General features: G+C 39.1%; 1 protein-coding gene across 1 annotated transcript in view; it reads right to left on the bottom strand.

The window, feature by feature from the left end:
• The window catches only part of HEATR5B (HEAT repeat containing 5B), a 54,891-nt gene extending 39,301 nt beyond the window's left edge, over positions 1-15,590 (bottom strand). The window contains exons 1-15 of the mRNA XM_008643353.2: positions 15,422-15,590; positions 14,775-14,986; positions 13,083-13,191; positions 11,993-12,142; positions 11,340-11,511; positions 10,802-10,959; positions 9,589-9,838; positions 7,895-8,050; positions 6,229-6,479; positions 5,671-5,782; positions 4,345-4,497; positions 3,949-4,048; positions 3,443-3,552; positions 2,384-2,547; positions 151-326 (exon numbers count right to left, since the gene is read on the bottom strand). Of these exons, the coding sequence (XP_008641575.1) occupies positions 151-326; positions 2,384-2,547; positions 3,443-3,552; positions 3,949-4,048; positions 4,345-4,497; positions 5,671-5,782; positions 6,229-6,479; positions 7,895-8,050; positions 9,589-9,838; positions 10,802-10,959; positions 11,340-11,511; positions 11,993-12,142; positions 13,083-13,191; positions 14,775-14,986; positions 15,422-15,547 (2,399 nt within the window). The 5' untranslated portion in view covers positions 15,548-15,590. The remainder of the gene's footprint in view (positions 1-150; positions 327-2,383; positions 2,548-3,442; positions 3,553-3,948; positions 4,049-4,344; positions 4,498-5,670; positions 5,783-6,228; positions 6,480-7,894; positions 8,051-9,588; positions 9,839-10,801; positions 10,960-11,339; positions 11,512-11,992; positions 12,143-13,082; positions 13,192-14,774; positions 14,987-15,421) is intronic.
• Positions 15,591-18,025: the final 2,435 nt, after the last annotated feature.

Raw genomic sequence — 18,025 nt, 5'->3', positions numbered from 1 at the left:
AACTCTGAATTTAAAGACTGTTGATACCATAGTCAATGCTTATTTCACAAAAAAAACCAACCAAACAAGCAAACAAAAAAACCCCCAAGGTAACAGTATCCAGAGAAACAAAGCATTAGGTTCTGAAATTGAACACCGATGTCAACTGACCTATGCTTGTAAGAGACATGAGGACAGACCACACCAAAGAGAGCCACAGATGCATCAATGACAGATACTCCTAAAGGAAGGGGACCAGGTACAGCTTCACCAGCGGGGATGCGCAAATAAATAGAAGAAGGATCATGTTCCAGAGCACCACTTCCAGACGCACTGTTTGGCTGAAGCTGCAAAATGCCACACAACATGAATACCTCTCAATATACTTTTGCACATAAAATTTGGAACTAGCGATAACCAAAACACATACGCAGTAGTTAAAACAAAAGAAAAGCTTACAAACACCTGAATACAACTGCAGTATCCCCATGCACACATGTTAGTATTTACAGGGCCAGCTGAATTCTGAAGGGTCAAAATCATTAACAGCTGGATAAATACACAAACTATCACTCCTGGTATCAAGAGATGAAAATTAAAAGAAAAGCAGATTAATTCTGGTACTAACAGTAGCTTCTGAATCACTGAATATGAAGTGCCATTTTATAAAAAAAGGTTATCAATTCACTCTCTGAGCATAGAGTTACAATACAGTGTATTAAATGATCAGTTTTGGCTATAATAATGCCCTACAAAGAAAGACTTAGAAACAGTACTAAAATTATTAACTCTCCTATCATCAGAAAAACACTTCCTAACCATCATTCTTTCATGAAACACTATTAAACAATCATCTATTTCTCTGAAGAAAGTTCTGTGCTCCTATGAATTATTTAATTGTGAAGCAAAATTATAGAATCTAGTAGGTCTATTCTTCTTAGAAGGTCAGAAAACACAGCAAACATCTGTTGAGACCTCTATATCACTAAAAAATGAAACATGACTAAGCAGAAGAGAATCATAGAATGGCTGAAAGTTAGGGCTTGAATGGATCCTAAAGATCATCTTAGTCCCAATGCTCCCCTGTCGTAGGCAGGGATACCTTCCACTAGAACAGGCTGCTCAAGGCCTTATCCAGCCTGGCCTTGAACACTGCCAGAGTTGAGGTATCCACAACCTTCCCCAGCAATCATTTCAGTGTCTCACCACCCTCACAATGAAAAATTTCTTCCTAATATCTAACTTAAATTCCCCCTCTTTCAATGTGTACCTGTTACTCCTTGTCCCATCACTACAGTTCCATGTGAGGAGTCCCTCTCTGACTTCCCTGTAGGCCCCCTTCAGATACTGGAAGGTTGCTGTGAGGTGTCGGTGCAACCTTGTCTTCTCCAGGATGAACAGCCCCGACTCTCTAAGTCCGTCTTTTTAACGGTGGTGCTCCAGTCCTCTTATCAACTTTGTAACCCTCACCTGGACTTGCTTCAACAGTTCCATGTCCTTATATTGGGGATGAAAGAGCAGTGCAGAGGGGCACCTCCTTTAACCTGCTGGCCACACTGCTTTTGATGCAGCACAGGACTCCACTGGCTTTCTGGGCTCTGAGCACATACTGCCAGAACCCTGTGACAGACTACAGATCTCCACTTACCAAGAGCACCACTGTTTTACAGTCAGGAAGTGAAAAAAAGAAAGGGCAGGAGGGGGTGAAAAAGCTCTGTAGATTGAAGACTGCACTGGAAGTCTACTATGTCCTCCACAATAAACAAAGGAAGCTTGTAAAATTCTTTTTTGCTTTGACATGCTGATCTTGGCTCAGAAACAGCGTCCCACACCCTTGGTATCAGTCTTGGCTTTTGGATCTGCTCCATCAAACCTTCTGAGAAACCTTCCCATTACTAGATGGCTGTTTGCAGAAGAGGTGTTTTCAGCCAACAACATTGTGTCAACACTTTCAAATGAAACATAAGATTCCATATTACACCTATAAAACCAGTTAAATCTTGTTTTGCTATAACACCATTTGCAATACTGATATTTCGACAGCAGTTTCATTACAAAACAGGTTAAAGGGAACCTACATTTCTCCTAGTTCAAAAAAACCTGTATGAGAACAACTGCTAGGCTAGGAAAATTGGCAGACAGGAAGATACGTTGAGTTGGGTTTTTCTTAAAAAGAAATGAGGCTTCTTCCCTAAGCACAACTCTATGACTAGCATCATGCAATTTATATCTCAGTTGTAGGTGGTTTTTAATCAAAACAGTTCCCTGTGGATGGAAGGACTTACATCTAACAAAGCTCTGAAATAAGACTAACAACAAATTATGAAGCTTCACTTTTAGAAGGCTTCCCCACACAGATCACACAGACAGGGCAGACAATTAATTCTTCTAGTTTTTTTATTACCTGATCTTCAATTGACTTATGATCTGTTTCCTGCAGCCAAGAGCCAAGCAGAACACTATCATCATAATGACAAAGAGACCTTAGGAGTGATGTGGTTGTATTAGCAGAGTTGTCAGTCAAAGTAAATTCTGCTACCAGCTCTCGAAGCAGCGCATTAAATGATCCTAAAAAGACAGGCATTAAAAAGAATCATCACTGCTTCTTAGCCAAAACATTTCAGTTAGTGATCAGAAGTCATAAATGTACCATTACTTCAATTTTACAGGTAGCAGAGAAGTAAACCTGACAACACTAGAGTTGAGAGCAAGGCTACAAATGAACTGTAGCCTCCCAATTCCCAAATCATGGGTACCCAAATACCCAAAGAACAGGTAACGTTGAAAACCACTGGAGGTCATCTAGTCCCACCTCCTGCTCAAGCAGCGTTCACTAGGGCACATTACTCAGAATTGTGTCCTGTTTTAAACAACAGATTGGGCCACCCCTTATGGGATGACAATCCAGATTTAGAAAAAAACCTGCTCATCCACATGATCATGTAAACATAATGATTTAACAAAAAAACTCAAACCCAAGAAGTTAATCTGTCAGACCACGTGACAGTGCCTGTCAATACTAATAGCAGATCTGTGTAACAGATCAAATCAGGTTTAAAAAAGAAAACAACCACACCAACCAACCAAAAAAACCCCACTGTAACCAAAACTAAGCCTTCATTGCCACATCTATCTTTTCAGTACACTAAGAAATAAAGCTCTCTATCTTTTAAGTAACTATGACTTAAAACACCATTATTTGATCTCAGACCATGATCTCCATATCTCTCAATCCTATAAACGGGACTATAACTTCTATACTCTATTACTCTATGAATGCTTTGCAATACTCCTACTCTGTAGTTATACTGTCAAGACGACATACAGAAGATTAGGAATATAGTACAAAATTCTTGGAGATTCCTAGAACTGTGTTTTGACTCTTACAGCTGCTTCAAAGATAAGCATCACAAGTACTAAGTAGAATTTTTACTTTAACAGAAACTGTTAAAAATTTATGTACCTTCATATGTCTTCGGAGGCAACAAAGCCAATATATCATAAAGTCTTAAACGAACCATAGCTGCACTAGCTTTGAGATGAGCTCCATGGGCTTTAATTACTGACGGAATGCTATAGAATTAAAAATGAAAAAGAGAAACCAGAAATGCTGCAGTTACTGAGAAGAGTATTTTCAGATTTCTTTTCACAAGATGTAACTCTAGGCAAGTCAAGAAAACAGTGTTCAGAGAACTACTCTGAATAACATTATTCAATTAACAATACATTTTCAGAAGTAATTGTACCGAGAAAACTTTTATTAAAAACCCAACAAACCCACAACATACTCTGCCATAAATCCGTGGCATGCACCTCCTCAGAAGTCCTATTTTAATTACAGGTGGGGCAGGGGGAAGGGGCAGACACCAAACCACAAAACCCAACTCCAAATTAGTTCTAGGATTTCAAGGAAAAGACAAAAGTGAATAAAGAGCAAAAGTGAATAAAAAGCAAAAACTGCCTACTTACTGTGACATCATTGTCATGGCACATTCTATGGGTGTCATCAGTTTCCTGATCACATCCTCAGTAAGGAGCTCAGGGCAGTGAGCAACAAAGCTTCTCATAGCTAATAACAAAACAATTTAAATTAAATTTTCACTGAAACAAACAAATACAAAACATAAACAAGACACAAATTCTAAGATAATATCAAAAGAGCAGCAACTAAAAATGTTTACTCAAAGAGTGTGTGATATGTTCATAAAACTGTACGTCAAAACCAGGACATTTTGATGAAATTCTGACACATTTTACTCATTTTCAAAGGAAGAAGACGGGAAGTTACAGGAGTTCTCTCTACAATACTTGGGATCACGTTTTGGTTTACTGTGCAGGTGTAATCTCAAAGTCTGAATTTCTTACCACACAGAGCTCCAGCACGGCCTTCCAGTGTTACTTGCCAGGTGAAAGAATCTCCTCTTGCCTTCTCTGCTTCCAGCTCCTTCAGAGAACGTGGAAACACATTTCGCCATAGCAGCAACATCTTAGGCAGATGATACCGAACAACAGAAGGACCTATGCAAAAAAATAAAGTGACAGTATAATAAAAATGTGTATTTAAGTGTGAAAATTCTGCTGGGAAGGCTTTTGCTCTTCAAACTTTTTGCCCTACTTGGAACAATGAAAACCAAATGAAATTCTTTCTTATTCCTAGGTTGAAAGTGTGGCAAATACCTAGTATGCATCATATCTGCTTGTTGGTATCAGTACTAAAAATAGGAAATAGGCTATCCTACATACTGTCATGTCATATAGAACTGCGGTCAACTGTCTTTTCACTCTATTTCTATTCTGACTTCTAATTTTTTTATATTAATTTTGAAAGCAGGTTCTTTAGCCTACTCTAGCCTGTCCATAAAATAAGTAGAAAAATAACTGATAGTTATTGATTGTGTAAGCTGGTTTACAGTCAAGCTTCTCTGAAAAAGATCCAGTGCAATTACATTAAAAATACATTGGCCGACAACCAAAATAGGAATACACCGTTAGAAAAACACAACGATAAACTGGTAAAAGAGAGACAGTTTAGAGAAATGAGATGAAACACAAAATAATATTTGATGAGAGATCAAAATACTGCAAAATGAATCAGAACTTTATCACATTTTTCAGTATGAAAAAACTCAAAAACAAAACAGAAAAGAACACTATTGCTGCAAAATTCAAGAGTATACTTACAACCTCTCAAAATGCAGCTTCTGATACTTCTGTAGTGGCAAATACGAACACGAGGCTGGCTTTTTTGAAAGACAACTGAAGGGCTTTTAAACTGACTACACTTCTAATCAGTGCTGCTGCCTACCTAGAGACACACATGCAACCTGTTGGAATGCTCACTGTGTTTCATTTACCGTCCATTTCTTCTGCACCACAGTATTAAGGAAGGAAGAGTATGGGCAATTTTGCCCTTTCAGAGAATGACTAAAGGCTGGGTTTCTAAAAACAGAACAGAAATTTTTTTTAGGTATGACGCCTTCTACCGTATTTCAGCTTAGATAAACATTAATGTATCACTTCTCCCCAGCACAACGGGGCTGAAGTAAGTGCACTAACACTCTGCTTCCCCTGTATAAACACTCTTGTGATAGATAATGAGCTCATTATGTGTAAAGACCATTTGCCAGAGTGGATAATCAGAAGTGTTGGACAAGTTTTAAAATAAAAGAAAAGGAAACCATTTTTACAAACCTAAAGTCATAAGTGCTCCAAGTAAAAGCCATCCAGCTTGAGTCCGCTGCAAGGAGAGCCTGCTGTTCTGCGCCGCAGTTCGTAACAGATCCTCAGCAATACTGACCACCATCTGCACCAAGGGCAAAACACAGGGGGTTTTAAAAACATAAATGGAGCTACTTCTGCTTGTTCACTCTTACAGACTAAAGGTGTTCTCAAATCATTTAAATTGACCTTCCATAAAGAATGAATGCAGATTACATTTCATGCTGATAATTACTGTTTTTCATATGATAACACAGCCAGTAATATTCTCTTCAGCAATTATTTCAGCAATTTTTCAATATTTCAATTTCTCTTCAGCAAATTTGAAAGAGAAAGAGAGGAAAAATGCTGTTAAATATTGCAACTGAGATACTAAAAGCATGTGTTCTGGCCACTACTCTCGCACATGGCACAAGCTCAACTTCAATAATGCTTTAACTCATTAGCATGCCAGCCATTTTGCAAAGCTATTACTTGTAGATGAAAAGGTATCTTTTAGTACACTCAGAGATTAAACACTCATTATCTCACCTTTCCTTTGGCATGAGGAATGCCTAGAGGACACTGATGCACACCACCTAACAAAGCAGCCATTGCAAAACTGTAGCCACTAACAGCTTCAGGGGAGGTCTTCAGATTGTTGAGTCTTTCTGCACATCTATCTAAAAATGGAGTCAACTGAAAGGGCAATGCCACAGCTACACACCGCAAGCACCAGGCAGCAGCCAGTCGAGCGGCCATGCTGGGATGAAGAAGAACTGAAGTTACTGTCTCCAACAGACCTGCAGAAAGAAGAGTTCACAGTCTTTAACTTACGAGGCACTTCTTAATATACATATGCTTTTTAATATACATAGACAAGTAAACTGATTCAATACTACACAGCCAATGTGAAAGTTAAGAAAGTCAGAATTAAAGTACTTGTATTTGCTGACTTTGCCTTTTCCTTTAAGGAAAGACAATAGTTGTTACTAGCATTATGCTGCTCCCCATCTGGTTTTGTCAGCAAAGCTGGAGCTGTCAGAGCCACAGCGCTGACTCCTACTACTTGAACACTGAAAAGAGGCAGCAGTGCTATGTAAGAGAACAGGCACTGGATGAGATGATTCCCAAAATGTTTTACAGATTGCCAGTAACAGAGGAACAATAACACTGATCTTTGGGTTTGTTTCACATTGTAGCCAAGCACATGCTGTAGATATCACTGACTGCTGTACTCTGCTTTTGACATGGTGCTGCCTCCCCTCCAGCAAGTTTACATCCTTCTACACTCTCCAAACTTCTATGCCTACCTAATCCCACTTTCTAACTGCACCCTTCAGTCCAATCTGTCTCCACACCAACACTTTCTTTAGTCCTGATCTTGGCAAACTTCTACTTCAAAGCCCCCACTGCTGCTTGTTTTCTCTGGAGCTAGTGAACAACTTCTACCTGCTGAGTTCACAGCAGCTAACAGAAATAATACCGAGATACAGTCCCCTCTGTTCTTATGGGACACAGCTGGCAGAAGGAATAAATATGAGCAGTCTTCTCCACTCCAAAGCTGGCATAAAATCAGTACGGGAAGAATGTCCCATGCAACAAGACAACAATCTCTATGATGAAATGTCTAAAGGAGCTTGCACTTCCAGTGGAAAAAACATAGGCATCCACAAACTCGAAAAATGCAAAGCTGTAACACTACAGAATAAATGTGGATTCAGATACTGAAACGAACAAGAAGAAAATCCCACAGAAACCCTAGTCAACTTCAGCCAAAGAACTACTTCTTTTAAGGTGGCCTACCAACAGCTTCATCTTGAAAAAATACTTTTGCCTCCCCACAGAAATTTGGTATTTAAAGGCAACAGTTTTTCAGGAGCAAATATTTCAGACATAGCAAAACAATGTATTTCCTATAAAACCATTATTGTAAACAAACCAATACTAAAAATTACCACTTTACTCACCCTAAGAGAGAGCTTCAGACAGACTCCAATCAAAACAGCTGTTTTAAGACTTTGTCCAACTAGAACTAAAGTTAGGGTACTAGACACAATGACCTGGACAAATGTAGCTGTCTGGAGTACTACAGGAAGTACCAATTTCATAGATCTATTTCTTACATATTATTCATTTATTATTTAACTAGATTTAATGATATTTCATATTCACTGCTCAAATGCCTCAATTAACCTATTTCAATTTATTTGCATACCAATAGAGGGTTCTTGAATAAGAGGAGATGCAGTGGCATTCAGACTCTGAACCAGACTACCCAGTTCCTGGAGGGCACACACCATTACATGCTGGCTTGCAGCTACATCAGCAGCTCCTGATTTATTTTCACTGTTAGCATCATTCACTACTGCCTCTGCAAAAAAAGAAAAGAGTGTCTTGGTTAACTACCATTTGAATCACACCTGAGTACTCACAGGAGAGAAAGTGACAGTTTCATTTTGACATCAATCCTACATTAAAACAAAACCACAAGTCTGGTCATAGTGAGAACTCACAAAGCAAACATGCTCTGCAGGGAAGGAGTTTTATAGCTATCAGCCAAACCCAGTTGTCCAAAGACCATAAAAAACAGATGCCCAGCAGTTACTACAGATAGCAGAGCACTAAGAGGTAGGATAAACAATGTAACACAGTAAAAGCACTTACACAAAACACACAAGCTGTATATGTGTATCTATACATTGTAACGAAATACACAATCTTGACATAAAATTTGCATGCATATATTTTCAGTGAAACTAAAAAAGAGACCTTTAGTAAAAAATTAATCATAATCTCTAATCATATCAGAGTTATCCAATTGAGTTCCTTAACCCCACTGTATGTTCTCCTACACAATATCTCAGAAGCAGAAACTGTCTCTTCAAAAAGGGACTTCAGTATCAGCTTAATGTTTGTGTGTCTACTGCAGAACAAATTTAGAAAACGGTCTGCTGTACATAAAGGGAAGCAATTACTACCAAGTAAAGACCCTTCCCATTTTTCATCAAATTCATGAGAAATCCTCAAAATAATGAAAGTTCTTCAAACTGTCCAAATACACAATTGAATTTCCTGCAACTTTGACAAGGTGGAAGGAAGAGTAATTTCTGCAGCTGTTTCCTCTCAGACACAGCATTTTCAATAGACTTGTTTTCCTGGAAGTAATACTTATAGTAATCAGAAACCTTTTAAAGTTCCATGCCTACCCCATCAAAAAATAGCTATGAGAAGAACCTGCAAAAGTTTCTAAATCAATTTCATTTCCATATGTTAAACATTGTTTTAAATTCAAATTACATGGTAGTAGAAAAGAAAGATATGTTTGGCAAGTAAAGAGACGTGTATTTCCAATTTACTCTTTAAATCTCCAGCTTGAGCTAATTCCTTTCATAAGAAACAGATGCCAAGAGAGTTTTGTTAGGCCTCTTAGTGATTACATATTCTGCAAAGTTTTGCAGAGGGGTCATATTTTTCTTCTCTAATTCCAGTCTTCCGATTACATCATTTTTGTCACAAAATCCAATTGGATATTAGTAGGGATATTAGCAGGGGAGACACAAGGACCTACAATATCTTAACCTACAGGACTTCCTACACTGTTAGTAAAGAACTCTGCATGACTTTCAATACAACCTATCCCAAGATAGATGGCAAATGCATAGTTTTCTTCTCCACTTCCATTCTAGGCTTTTGACATTGCATTTGCTATCTGGGATAACAAGCCAGTGTCATACAATCACTTTTCAAGCAGAACTTAACCTTTGAACATTTGAAAAAGAAAGCAGATGAACTATCATTTCCCATAAGAACGAAATTACTCCTCACAGTAGAAGAAAGCTGAAAAATGGCTGCCTCAGTAAAATGACAGTAACTTTCAACTGGTCTTGAATGAAGAAAAATGGTTCTCACCCACTGCCTTCATTTGTTTACCAATGGCTTGACATATTTCTTTGGCAGCTGCAATCTGTGCTTTCTCCCCCAGTAAGCTGCCCACAGTTGCTCTCAGGATAAAGGACACACATCTTCGAGAGTAAACAGCCTCCACATGGGTCTGAGTTGCACGAGGATGGGAGACCAGATCAAGTACATGGGACAAAAACGTAGCAAAGTTGCGCTCCAGCCACTGCCCTCCTAATGTTGTAACAAAGACAACGTAGGCCTGCAAATTCAGAAGTCACACAGCAACCCGATTAAAACAGAAACAAAAGACTGTGTGAGACTGCAGCCAGACTCAAGCATAATGCACTAGAGTATCAACACCAGTTAGCAATGAGCAACCCTAATGAGGTTACTCAGCATCAATCAATTCAGTATCCAGATCTTTGCTGCTGAAACTCAACTTTTTTCAGTACCAAGAGTAGCTCCTGTGATGCACAAAATACTCTTCGGATGACAGCAAAAAAACCCCCAGTTCATTGCTTTAAATGTGCCTCTTTCTGAAAATTTAAGAATACCATATAAATAAAAGCAGCAACACCAGTGTGTTCCAGTTCACAATGAAAACCTGGCATATTCACCAAGTTCACCTGAAAAAGGCTGAGAAAAAATAGTGTTTCACAAAATAACCTATGATCAAAGAATCTGAATTCTGGGAAGTTACTGTAGCATATTAAAATACACATTAGAGTGAGAATGTCTGAATTTGAAGAGATGCTGCCACCACCTTTCTCTCTCAGACAAGAGGAGCTTCCACATTCATCAGATTTCACCTATTCATGAGAGATATATGAAAAGAAGGAACATAGTTTAACTAATCAGAACTGCAGCTGAGAAGGGAGCCACAAAAGCATAACAGAACATCCTCTCTAAAAAGAAACTAAATTTTAAAAGGGAACTGAAGTCTTTAACATACTAAGTTTTCAAATATTTTTGCATGTTAATCTCACCTAATATACTCTGACCAAATAAGTTTTCCTTGGCTCATATTTTAATCTATTGTTACTGCATATCAATAATAAAAGTAGATAGGTGAATGATACCTCATGGACATCTCATGGAACAGAAGAGTCAAATTAGACCTGTAAGTCAACTTGTACAGAAATACAGAACAGAAATGTGTCTTTTTCCTAGTAAAAAAGGTTACAATTATGATAAATTTTACTTCATTAAAAAAATGACAAACCTGGGTAACACCAACTCGCACTTCCCTATTGACAGATCCTCCTACTTTTAACATCTCTCCACCACTCTTCAGGAAACCAGATCCTCCTCGCAGAAATCCTGTGGCCATGAGCTCCAAGACCTCCTCAAGTGTGGCTCTCTTCACATTTTGCCGCATCACTTTTTCAAAAAGAAGCGTAATAATTTGTTCCCAAAGTTCCAACCAACACAAACAACGATCTTGAAATCAGACTTATTAATTCAAAACTGTCATGCAAAAATAAATCTACCCAATATTTCAGAAAAAAATTCACTTGCATGCTTAAAAAATAAGCCACTTCTCCCAAGTGATTTTTGATAGCTTGCTCTGTCTTTTCTTTGTATGACTACAACAGAGATTCTGCACTCCTTTTAGCTTATTGTTTGTAAAAACAAACAATCCATCTACAAGCTTCCATCTCCTGGAACAACAGGGTGCCATGCAACACTGTCATGTAACATGGTACTGAAGGTGCAACCAAGTCTGCCAACTTAGACATGGAATCCAGAAGGGCTCGTACCTGTTGCTTGTTTTGGTATCAGTGCTGTAGCCATGACTGTCCCCAAAAGCTTTGACACTGCAACTCGCACACCATAGTTGGAGTTTTCCAGAGCCTTAAAGCACAGCGTTGCAACATTCTCTAGTTCAGCTGTCCACATAAACACCGCTTCATTCTGTAATTCCAGCAGACACTGTAGGAAAAATAGACTTACTAAGCACCAGGAGACCAGTCTTACATTTTATCTAAATATCAGACTGCAATCATCAGGTTTATTCAGCAAATATTTTAATATGAAAATTTTAAGAATTAATTTACACACACTCTCCACACGCCAACTATCTTAGCAGAGTAAACAATCAGAAGAGTCATGGAACAGGCTAATACATAAATTAAAAAATTAAAAGAAAGCTCAACACAAGAACCATGTTACCAAAAACCTCTCCCACTGAGGCTCACAGATAATATATTCTATCTCATATTTGTTTATTAAGTAGGGAATACAGTACCTGTGAAATAAGTCAAATATCTGAGCCTGCAGTGTAAACTAGTAAGGGCTTACCTCGTCCAATTAATTATCAAATTTCCCTTCCCAAACAACAGGTCCCAGCTCAACTGCAGGTACTGCCCAGTCACAGCACAAGAATTTCTATGCCTGGTGAGAAGACACTCACCTTAGCCACTGCACACCGTACAGCCATAGACCTGTCTGTCAGCAGAGACCGGGCATTCTTATAAATATCACGGTGACAAGAAGCTGCTGCTCCTCCAAGTCCATTGAGGACTTTCTGCAAACTCATCAGAATTTCACTGCGGCCCTGAGACTGCACACACACAAAAATAGTTATGCAAAAATCTGGACACAGCAGTTACTTTAAGAACCAGGTGTATACTTTTGCATTTTCCTGCTTGTATGCAGGAATGTTTCTGCAAACATTGAAAACAAAGGCACATATAATGGATATGTAGTTGATTTTAAATAGAAGTAAGCACTACACACAGCTTTACCTGAAGTCCCTCAGTTGTCACATAAATTGAGCCCAGGCAACCCAACAAACCGGCTCTAGATAAAATGCCCCTGCAGTGCCCCACTATTTATCAACTGCAAATTCAGAGGAAAAAAGAAAGAGCAGCTGATAGGAGAGAATGGGAAGCCCAAGTAAGTTAGCAGCTTCATGCTGTACCTGCACACAGGCAGGTACTTACAATCTGAGAGCACACACACACACAAACAAATAAATAAATAATCACACAGGTACAACAACACAGCTGAAGAAAACAGCTGCCACCACAAGATCCACACAACCAGTATTCCAACTTGTCCCAACAGAGCTAGTTGCATAAAACCAGACCCACTGACAGCCCAGGATACATTCTCTCGATATTATGACACACTCTCTCTTTACAGGCCACAATGTATTCTGCTTACATGCAGAGTAATAACTTCCCTGCAAAATTTAAGTATTCATTATTACTTTTTAACAACTGAATGTTTACTCAGAGTACATGGGCATAAAGCCTAACACAGTAGTTAGAAATAACAGATACGGTTATTTTTGAATTTTAATTACTGATGCCACTAGGAAGCAACTATTACAATATTCATACAATAAAGGCTAAACTCTCTGCAGTAGACTTGAAACTAGCTAGGCAAGTGATCTACAGCCTTCAATGCAGAAGAAAAACAATCCAGGAAATTTGGCAAACAGGAAACAGGTTTCAGTTTAAATGGAATTAAGACCACATAAATAAACTGAAACTTACCTCTGCACTTTTCAGAGACTTTAATAGATTATTCACAGTTTCTGGAAAAGAACTACCCAGCATTCTGCCCATTTTTTCATAAAATGCTCCAACACATGCCACAGCAGCCCTATGAGAAAACAGAGATAAAGAGTACACATACTATTATATCATCTAAATGATAACAAATAGTTAAACAAAAATATCTGTTTCAATCAACATTGATGAATAAAACTCTATCTGCTATCCACTACTTATACTGGCTGTTCAACATGGCGCATTTAAATAATTTTTTTGTTTACCAAACAAAAGTAACAGAAAAGTTACCAGCTTTTAGGAATACAAATGTATTTGAAAGAGTATTTATCACTACAGGATCTACACATAGAGTGAAAAATTCTGGAGAAAACAAGATGAGCTGAAGTCTCAGCAAAATTTGGGTTTAGTGTTTCAATAAGCTGTCTCTTTCCCAAGCACCTGCAAGAAAAACCATATATTGTAATATATCCTGACACATTTTTGTAGATACTGAATTATGGGGTTTTTTCAAGACTAAGAACTTAAAATGCAGAAATTATTGCATAACACAAGAAAATTTACAGGCACTGTAAAATGTCTGGATCCATAAGCAGTTATTTACATGTTTTTCTTGCCCTGCCATTTGAGCTTAGAAATATTTAATTTACACCATATTGCAGTTACATACAGAAATTGTTCCAGGACAGTCACCAAAGCAGTCCCTGAAAACATGCACTTTTTCAACATAAAGGAATGAGGCTTCTTTAAAATCGGGAATTGCTGGCTAAACAGCATTTAAGTTATGTCACAAACTCATTACGGCCTCCCCCTTAAAAAACCTTCTGGATTAAAAAACCTTCTGGACTATGAGTTGGGTAGCATAAATTTCAGAGCATATTATAGTAAAAAACCCTTCTCACTTATAAAAGCTCCTCACAGAGGTGAACAAGAGCTAGAAATGGGACAGTATTTGCCCAAACAGTGACTATTTCAGATTTTACTGTTAAATCCTATTGTTGTCATAATATCTGAAGGCAAAACCAAATTAGGGTTCACTAGACACCATGAACATATGAAGCAGTACATGGGAAAGTACCAAAAACAGTTTCAGTGGAAGTTGTTTGTAGCATTAACCAAACTCCTACCAATATCACTAAAGACAGGCTGGATCATACATACATGCACACACATATTCATGTACAGAGACTCTGCTTGAGAGACCTGTGCAGCTCACCATGGTAGAGGAATAGAAAAGGCAACGTTTGAAAGGGGAAAAAACTTCAATATTTGGTTACAATTCTCTAGGCATAGATAACGCTCTGGTTTGACAATCTGCAGGTTCCACCTTAAATGGGTACCTGAGCACAGTCAGCAGTAATTCCACTGGTGGAATGTCTTCATTGACTGTTATCCTCTCCATGCCATAAGCATGTGAAGAGTCATACCATAGTGCCTGGCCCAGAGAAAAACATTTCACTTTCAGATAGCCACATATGTGTCACCTTTGAGTCCTGCCTGCACAGTCTCAATCGAGAGCTTTTCTCTGGTGTCTATATCAAGCATTATGCAAACTCCAAACAAGTACACAAAACATAAGCAAACATAGCAAGCACACATATAGGCAAATTCTTCTGTAATATGCAGGACCACTTGGCTTAAAAATCATTCCCCTTTCCCCAATAATATTGAACATACAGTTTTGTGGGCAGGTAGGCTGCAGTGTCATCTTTGCTCTTGATGATGTCGTTACACTTGTCAAGCGTCTGGAAGACAGTAAATGTATCTCCAATGCTGTAGAGAGCAGCAAGATTTTTTGCAAGTAGCTTCCGTGTGGGCGGCCCAGGGGAACTGCTGATGAGTCCTGTTAGCTGTTCTACAAGTTTCTTCTGTTTTTCCTTGACATCTGTCTGTTAACAGACCAAAAATAAATAAGAAAAGTAGTTTAATCCTCTGTGTTGCCTCTAAGACTCAGAAGAATCTACAAGAAATGGAAGTAAACCTTATACCACTCCCAACTGTATGTAACTCAGCAAATTGCTTGTCTCAGAGAGATTTGAGATACATTGAACAATAACAGAGACAGATGCTAAATGTTCAGAATTAGCTGCTATCCTATTTAATTTTTACTTTTTAAAAATACTTACTAGCTGCCTACTAACTGCCTACAATTAAACACTAAAATCTACAAATTAGCACAGAGGCTCTTCAGGCTGAATCTGAAACCATACAGCTACCATCTGGCCATTACCTGTCAACTTTCTCTGGCATGAAATTAATACAAATGCTTTTCTAAAGAAAACTTCTTTAGAAAGAAGAGGGGGAGGAAAACCCCATAAAATTACCTTGTTGGCAGCTACCAGCACTTTATCCAAAAATCTCAACCACTCAAAGATAAAGACTGGTCTCTTCGCTTCTGTGATTTGAGCTAATGCTTCCTCGTTCAGTAACAAACTATGAGCCAGCTCCATAATGGGTTAAATTCCAGTTTTATTGCAAATTTGTGTAGAAACTCTAAAATAAAAATGTAAATATTAGTATAAAGTATAGTATATCAGTACAAAGCTTTGAAAATCAAATTAAAATATTCAGCTTGCTTAGACTTGTCTTAGCTAAGTAGTCCCACATAAAAGCTACTCATATTTACGAACTGAGTACATTTATTAGTATTTCAGGAAGCTGTTAATTGCAAAAAGAGCACCTACAGGCAACTTCAGGGCACAAACTCTTCGCCAAGAAACATATACTGAAATCCCCGTTCAAAGAAGGTAAAGGAATCATCATCTCACTGTCTCCTCTTACAAGAAAAAGGACCGTCACAAATCAAGACCCTTGAGCACGCTCCCGAAGCTGGGTATGAACCCGGCCCCCTTCTCAACACCCTTCAAAAGACAAGCTGAGAAGATGAGCCTACCACAAGTAGGAATTTCCAGCCCACGCAAGTTTGAGAGAAGCAGGAACAGTGATAGGATTTGGCATCACTGACCTAAGATTTCCCAGATGCCACTAGTCTTGCTTTAAGTGCTGGACAAATAAGCTCTCTGAAATCCAGCAAGCCTTAGGTGTGACAGCCTAGAACACAAGCAGCAGCCAAATGACTGCAGGTTTCCCCAGCAGGCAAAATCCTGCAGATGGAACACTGGAGATCCTGCTCAAACAGTGCAGGCTGGCATCAAAGCACTACCAAAAGCACACCATCAGCATAAACTAACACTCTGCCAACTTCATCTTAGCAAACCACCTGGAAAAAAGTGTAGCTGTTCAATGCAGAGCTGACAGAAGAAAAAAATCCACAAGAATTACCTAAAATCACAACAGTAAGTCAACCATCTTCAGCAAAAAGAAACCCAAAAAGCAGAAAAACAACCCAACCCCAAAACCTGAATGCAGTGATGCTGAAACTAGGATCTCAGGCAAAACAGAGAAAGCAACACAACTAAGGAGCATTATGTAAGATATCAGCTTTCAACAGACATCATCTTTTGACAGCTGCACTGCTCCACTTGTGCTCTCAAGAGCTCACAGCTGCTTCCTCATTCATGGTCAAAATCAACAAATTCTTAAAAGTCAAATGAAGTGACTTAAATTGATTTTTTTAAGCAGTCTCCAAATGAGACATTAGTAAGAGTGACATATTAATACTGTATTATGGTTCTAAATCCACCTTAAATGATTTGGTACTGATGAAACTAAAACATCAAAATGTCTTTAATGTTAAGGTTGTTCCCTGCACTTCAGGACTTTGCATATTTTTCACTGCATACTGGTCCAGTGACAGATCAGCAAAGGTGGAAGAGCCACATATGGAAGCACAGCCCTCCCTAACTCCTCCAAAGACATTTTCTGTCTTTTTCTTTTTTTTCACATTTATAAAGAACTGAGAAGGCATTGCCTCTCAGTAACTCAGACACATCACCTCAAAACACCTTTACATGAGAGCAGAGAGAGAGACTCAATGAATGATGGCACTATGATTCTTTGGATATCATCCCAGAGATCTGCACTGCTTGTCACACCCACACAGCACATAAGTACCATAAGTACTGTTGGACAGCACAGCTCATTATCCCTTTCCCTCCCCAAATAAAAGGTTGCATTTGCCCCTGGCCATAAGAACCATGAACACCTTATGCACTTTACCCACACTCCCGTACCTCTTCATCTAAAATGTGGGAAACACAAGCTCTAAGCAACCAAACCTGCACATACATTCAGCTGTGCTGATGAAGCACAAGGAACCAGACACAAAAACAATTACACAAATTTTCAGCTAACTGAAGATTCAGTCTAACACAGAGCTACCTACATAGACAATCCAAAGCTCACTTACACTGGCCAAAGGTTTGCTCCAAAAAGCAGTGAAAAGCCTAACGAGTTCTACCGATTCTGGTAGGTAAGGACTGGGTCTTGCTGTGCATGTTACAAGACATGCATACGCTGTGATCGCCCACAGGATGCAGAGCCAAAGCGGACCAAAGTCAACCAGCAGCCAGTGAGGTATGTTGGAGCATTATAGAGATAAGAAAACGTTCAGATGAACTAAAATTCCTTTCTATTCCCCAGCTGTTTTCCCATGCCTAAATCAACTACCTGCATCTTCATCACGCGTACACTTCAGTGGAGTGTGAAAGCCGAGAAACAGGCAAGTTTAGGCGAAGTGACACACTTCGGAAGGACTCCATCAGGTGAAAAGGTTTTCGTGCCTGGGTGCTCCTACCTGTATCGGCTACTTTAACACGCTGTAGCAGCTCTCAGGGCATCATGCCTAGTTCTGAAAACCCCTCAGGAGGTAATGCCGCGGTGCAGCGCCAGCCGTAAGGGCAGGACGTTCATGCAATGATGCTGAGGGGACGACACCGAGCGAACGGTGCCCGCTGCCTTCCAAGCACGCAGCCCCGCACGCACACGCGCACACCGACCCGCGCACGCCGCCAACGCCGAGGGGAAGC

Source organism: Corvus brachyrhynchos, unplaced genomic scaffold (assembly GCF_000691975.1).
Source record: "Corvus brachyrhynchos isolate BGI_N302 unplaced genomic scaffold, ASM69197v1 scaffold70, whole genome shotgun sequence".
Lineage (NCBI taxonomy): Eukaryota > Metazoa > Chordata > Aves > Passeriformes > Corvidae > Corvus > Corvus brachyrhynchos.
The sequence above is the reverse complement of the archived record's forward strand: the minus strand, read 5'-3'. Positions and strand labels throughout refer to the sequence as shown.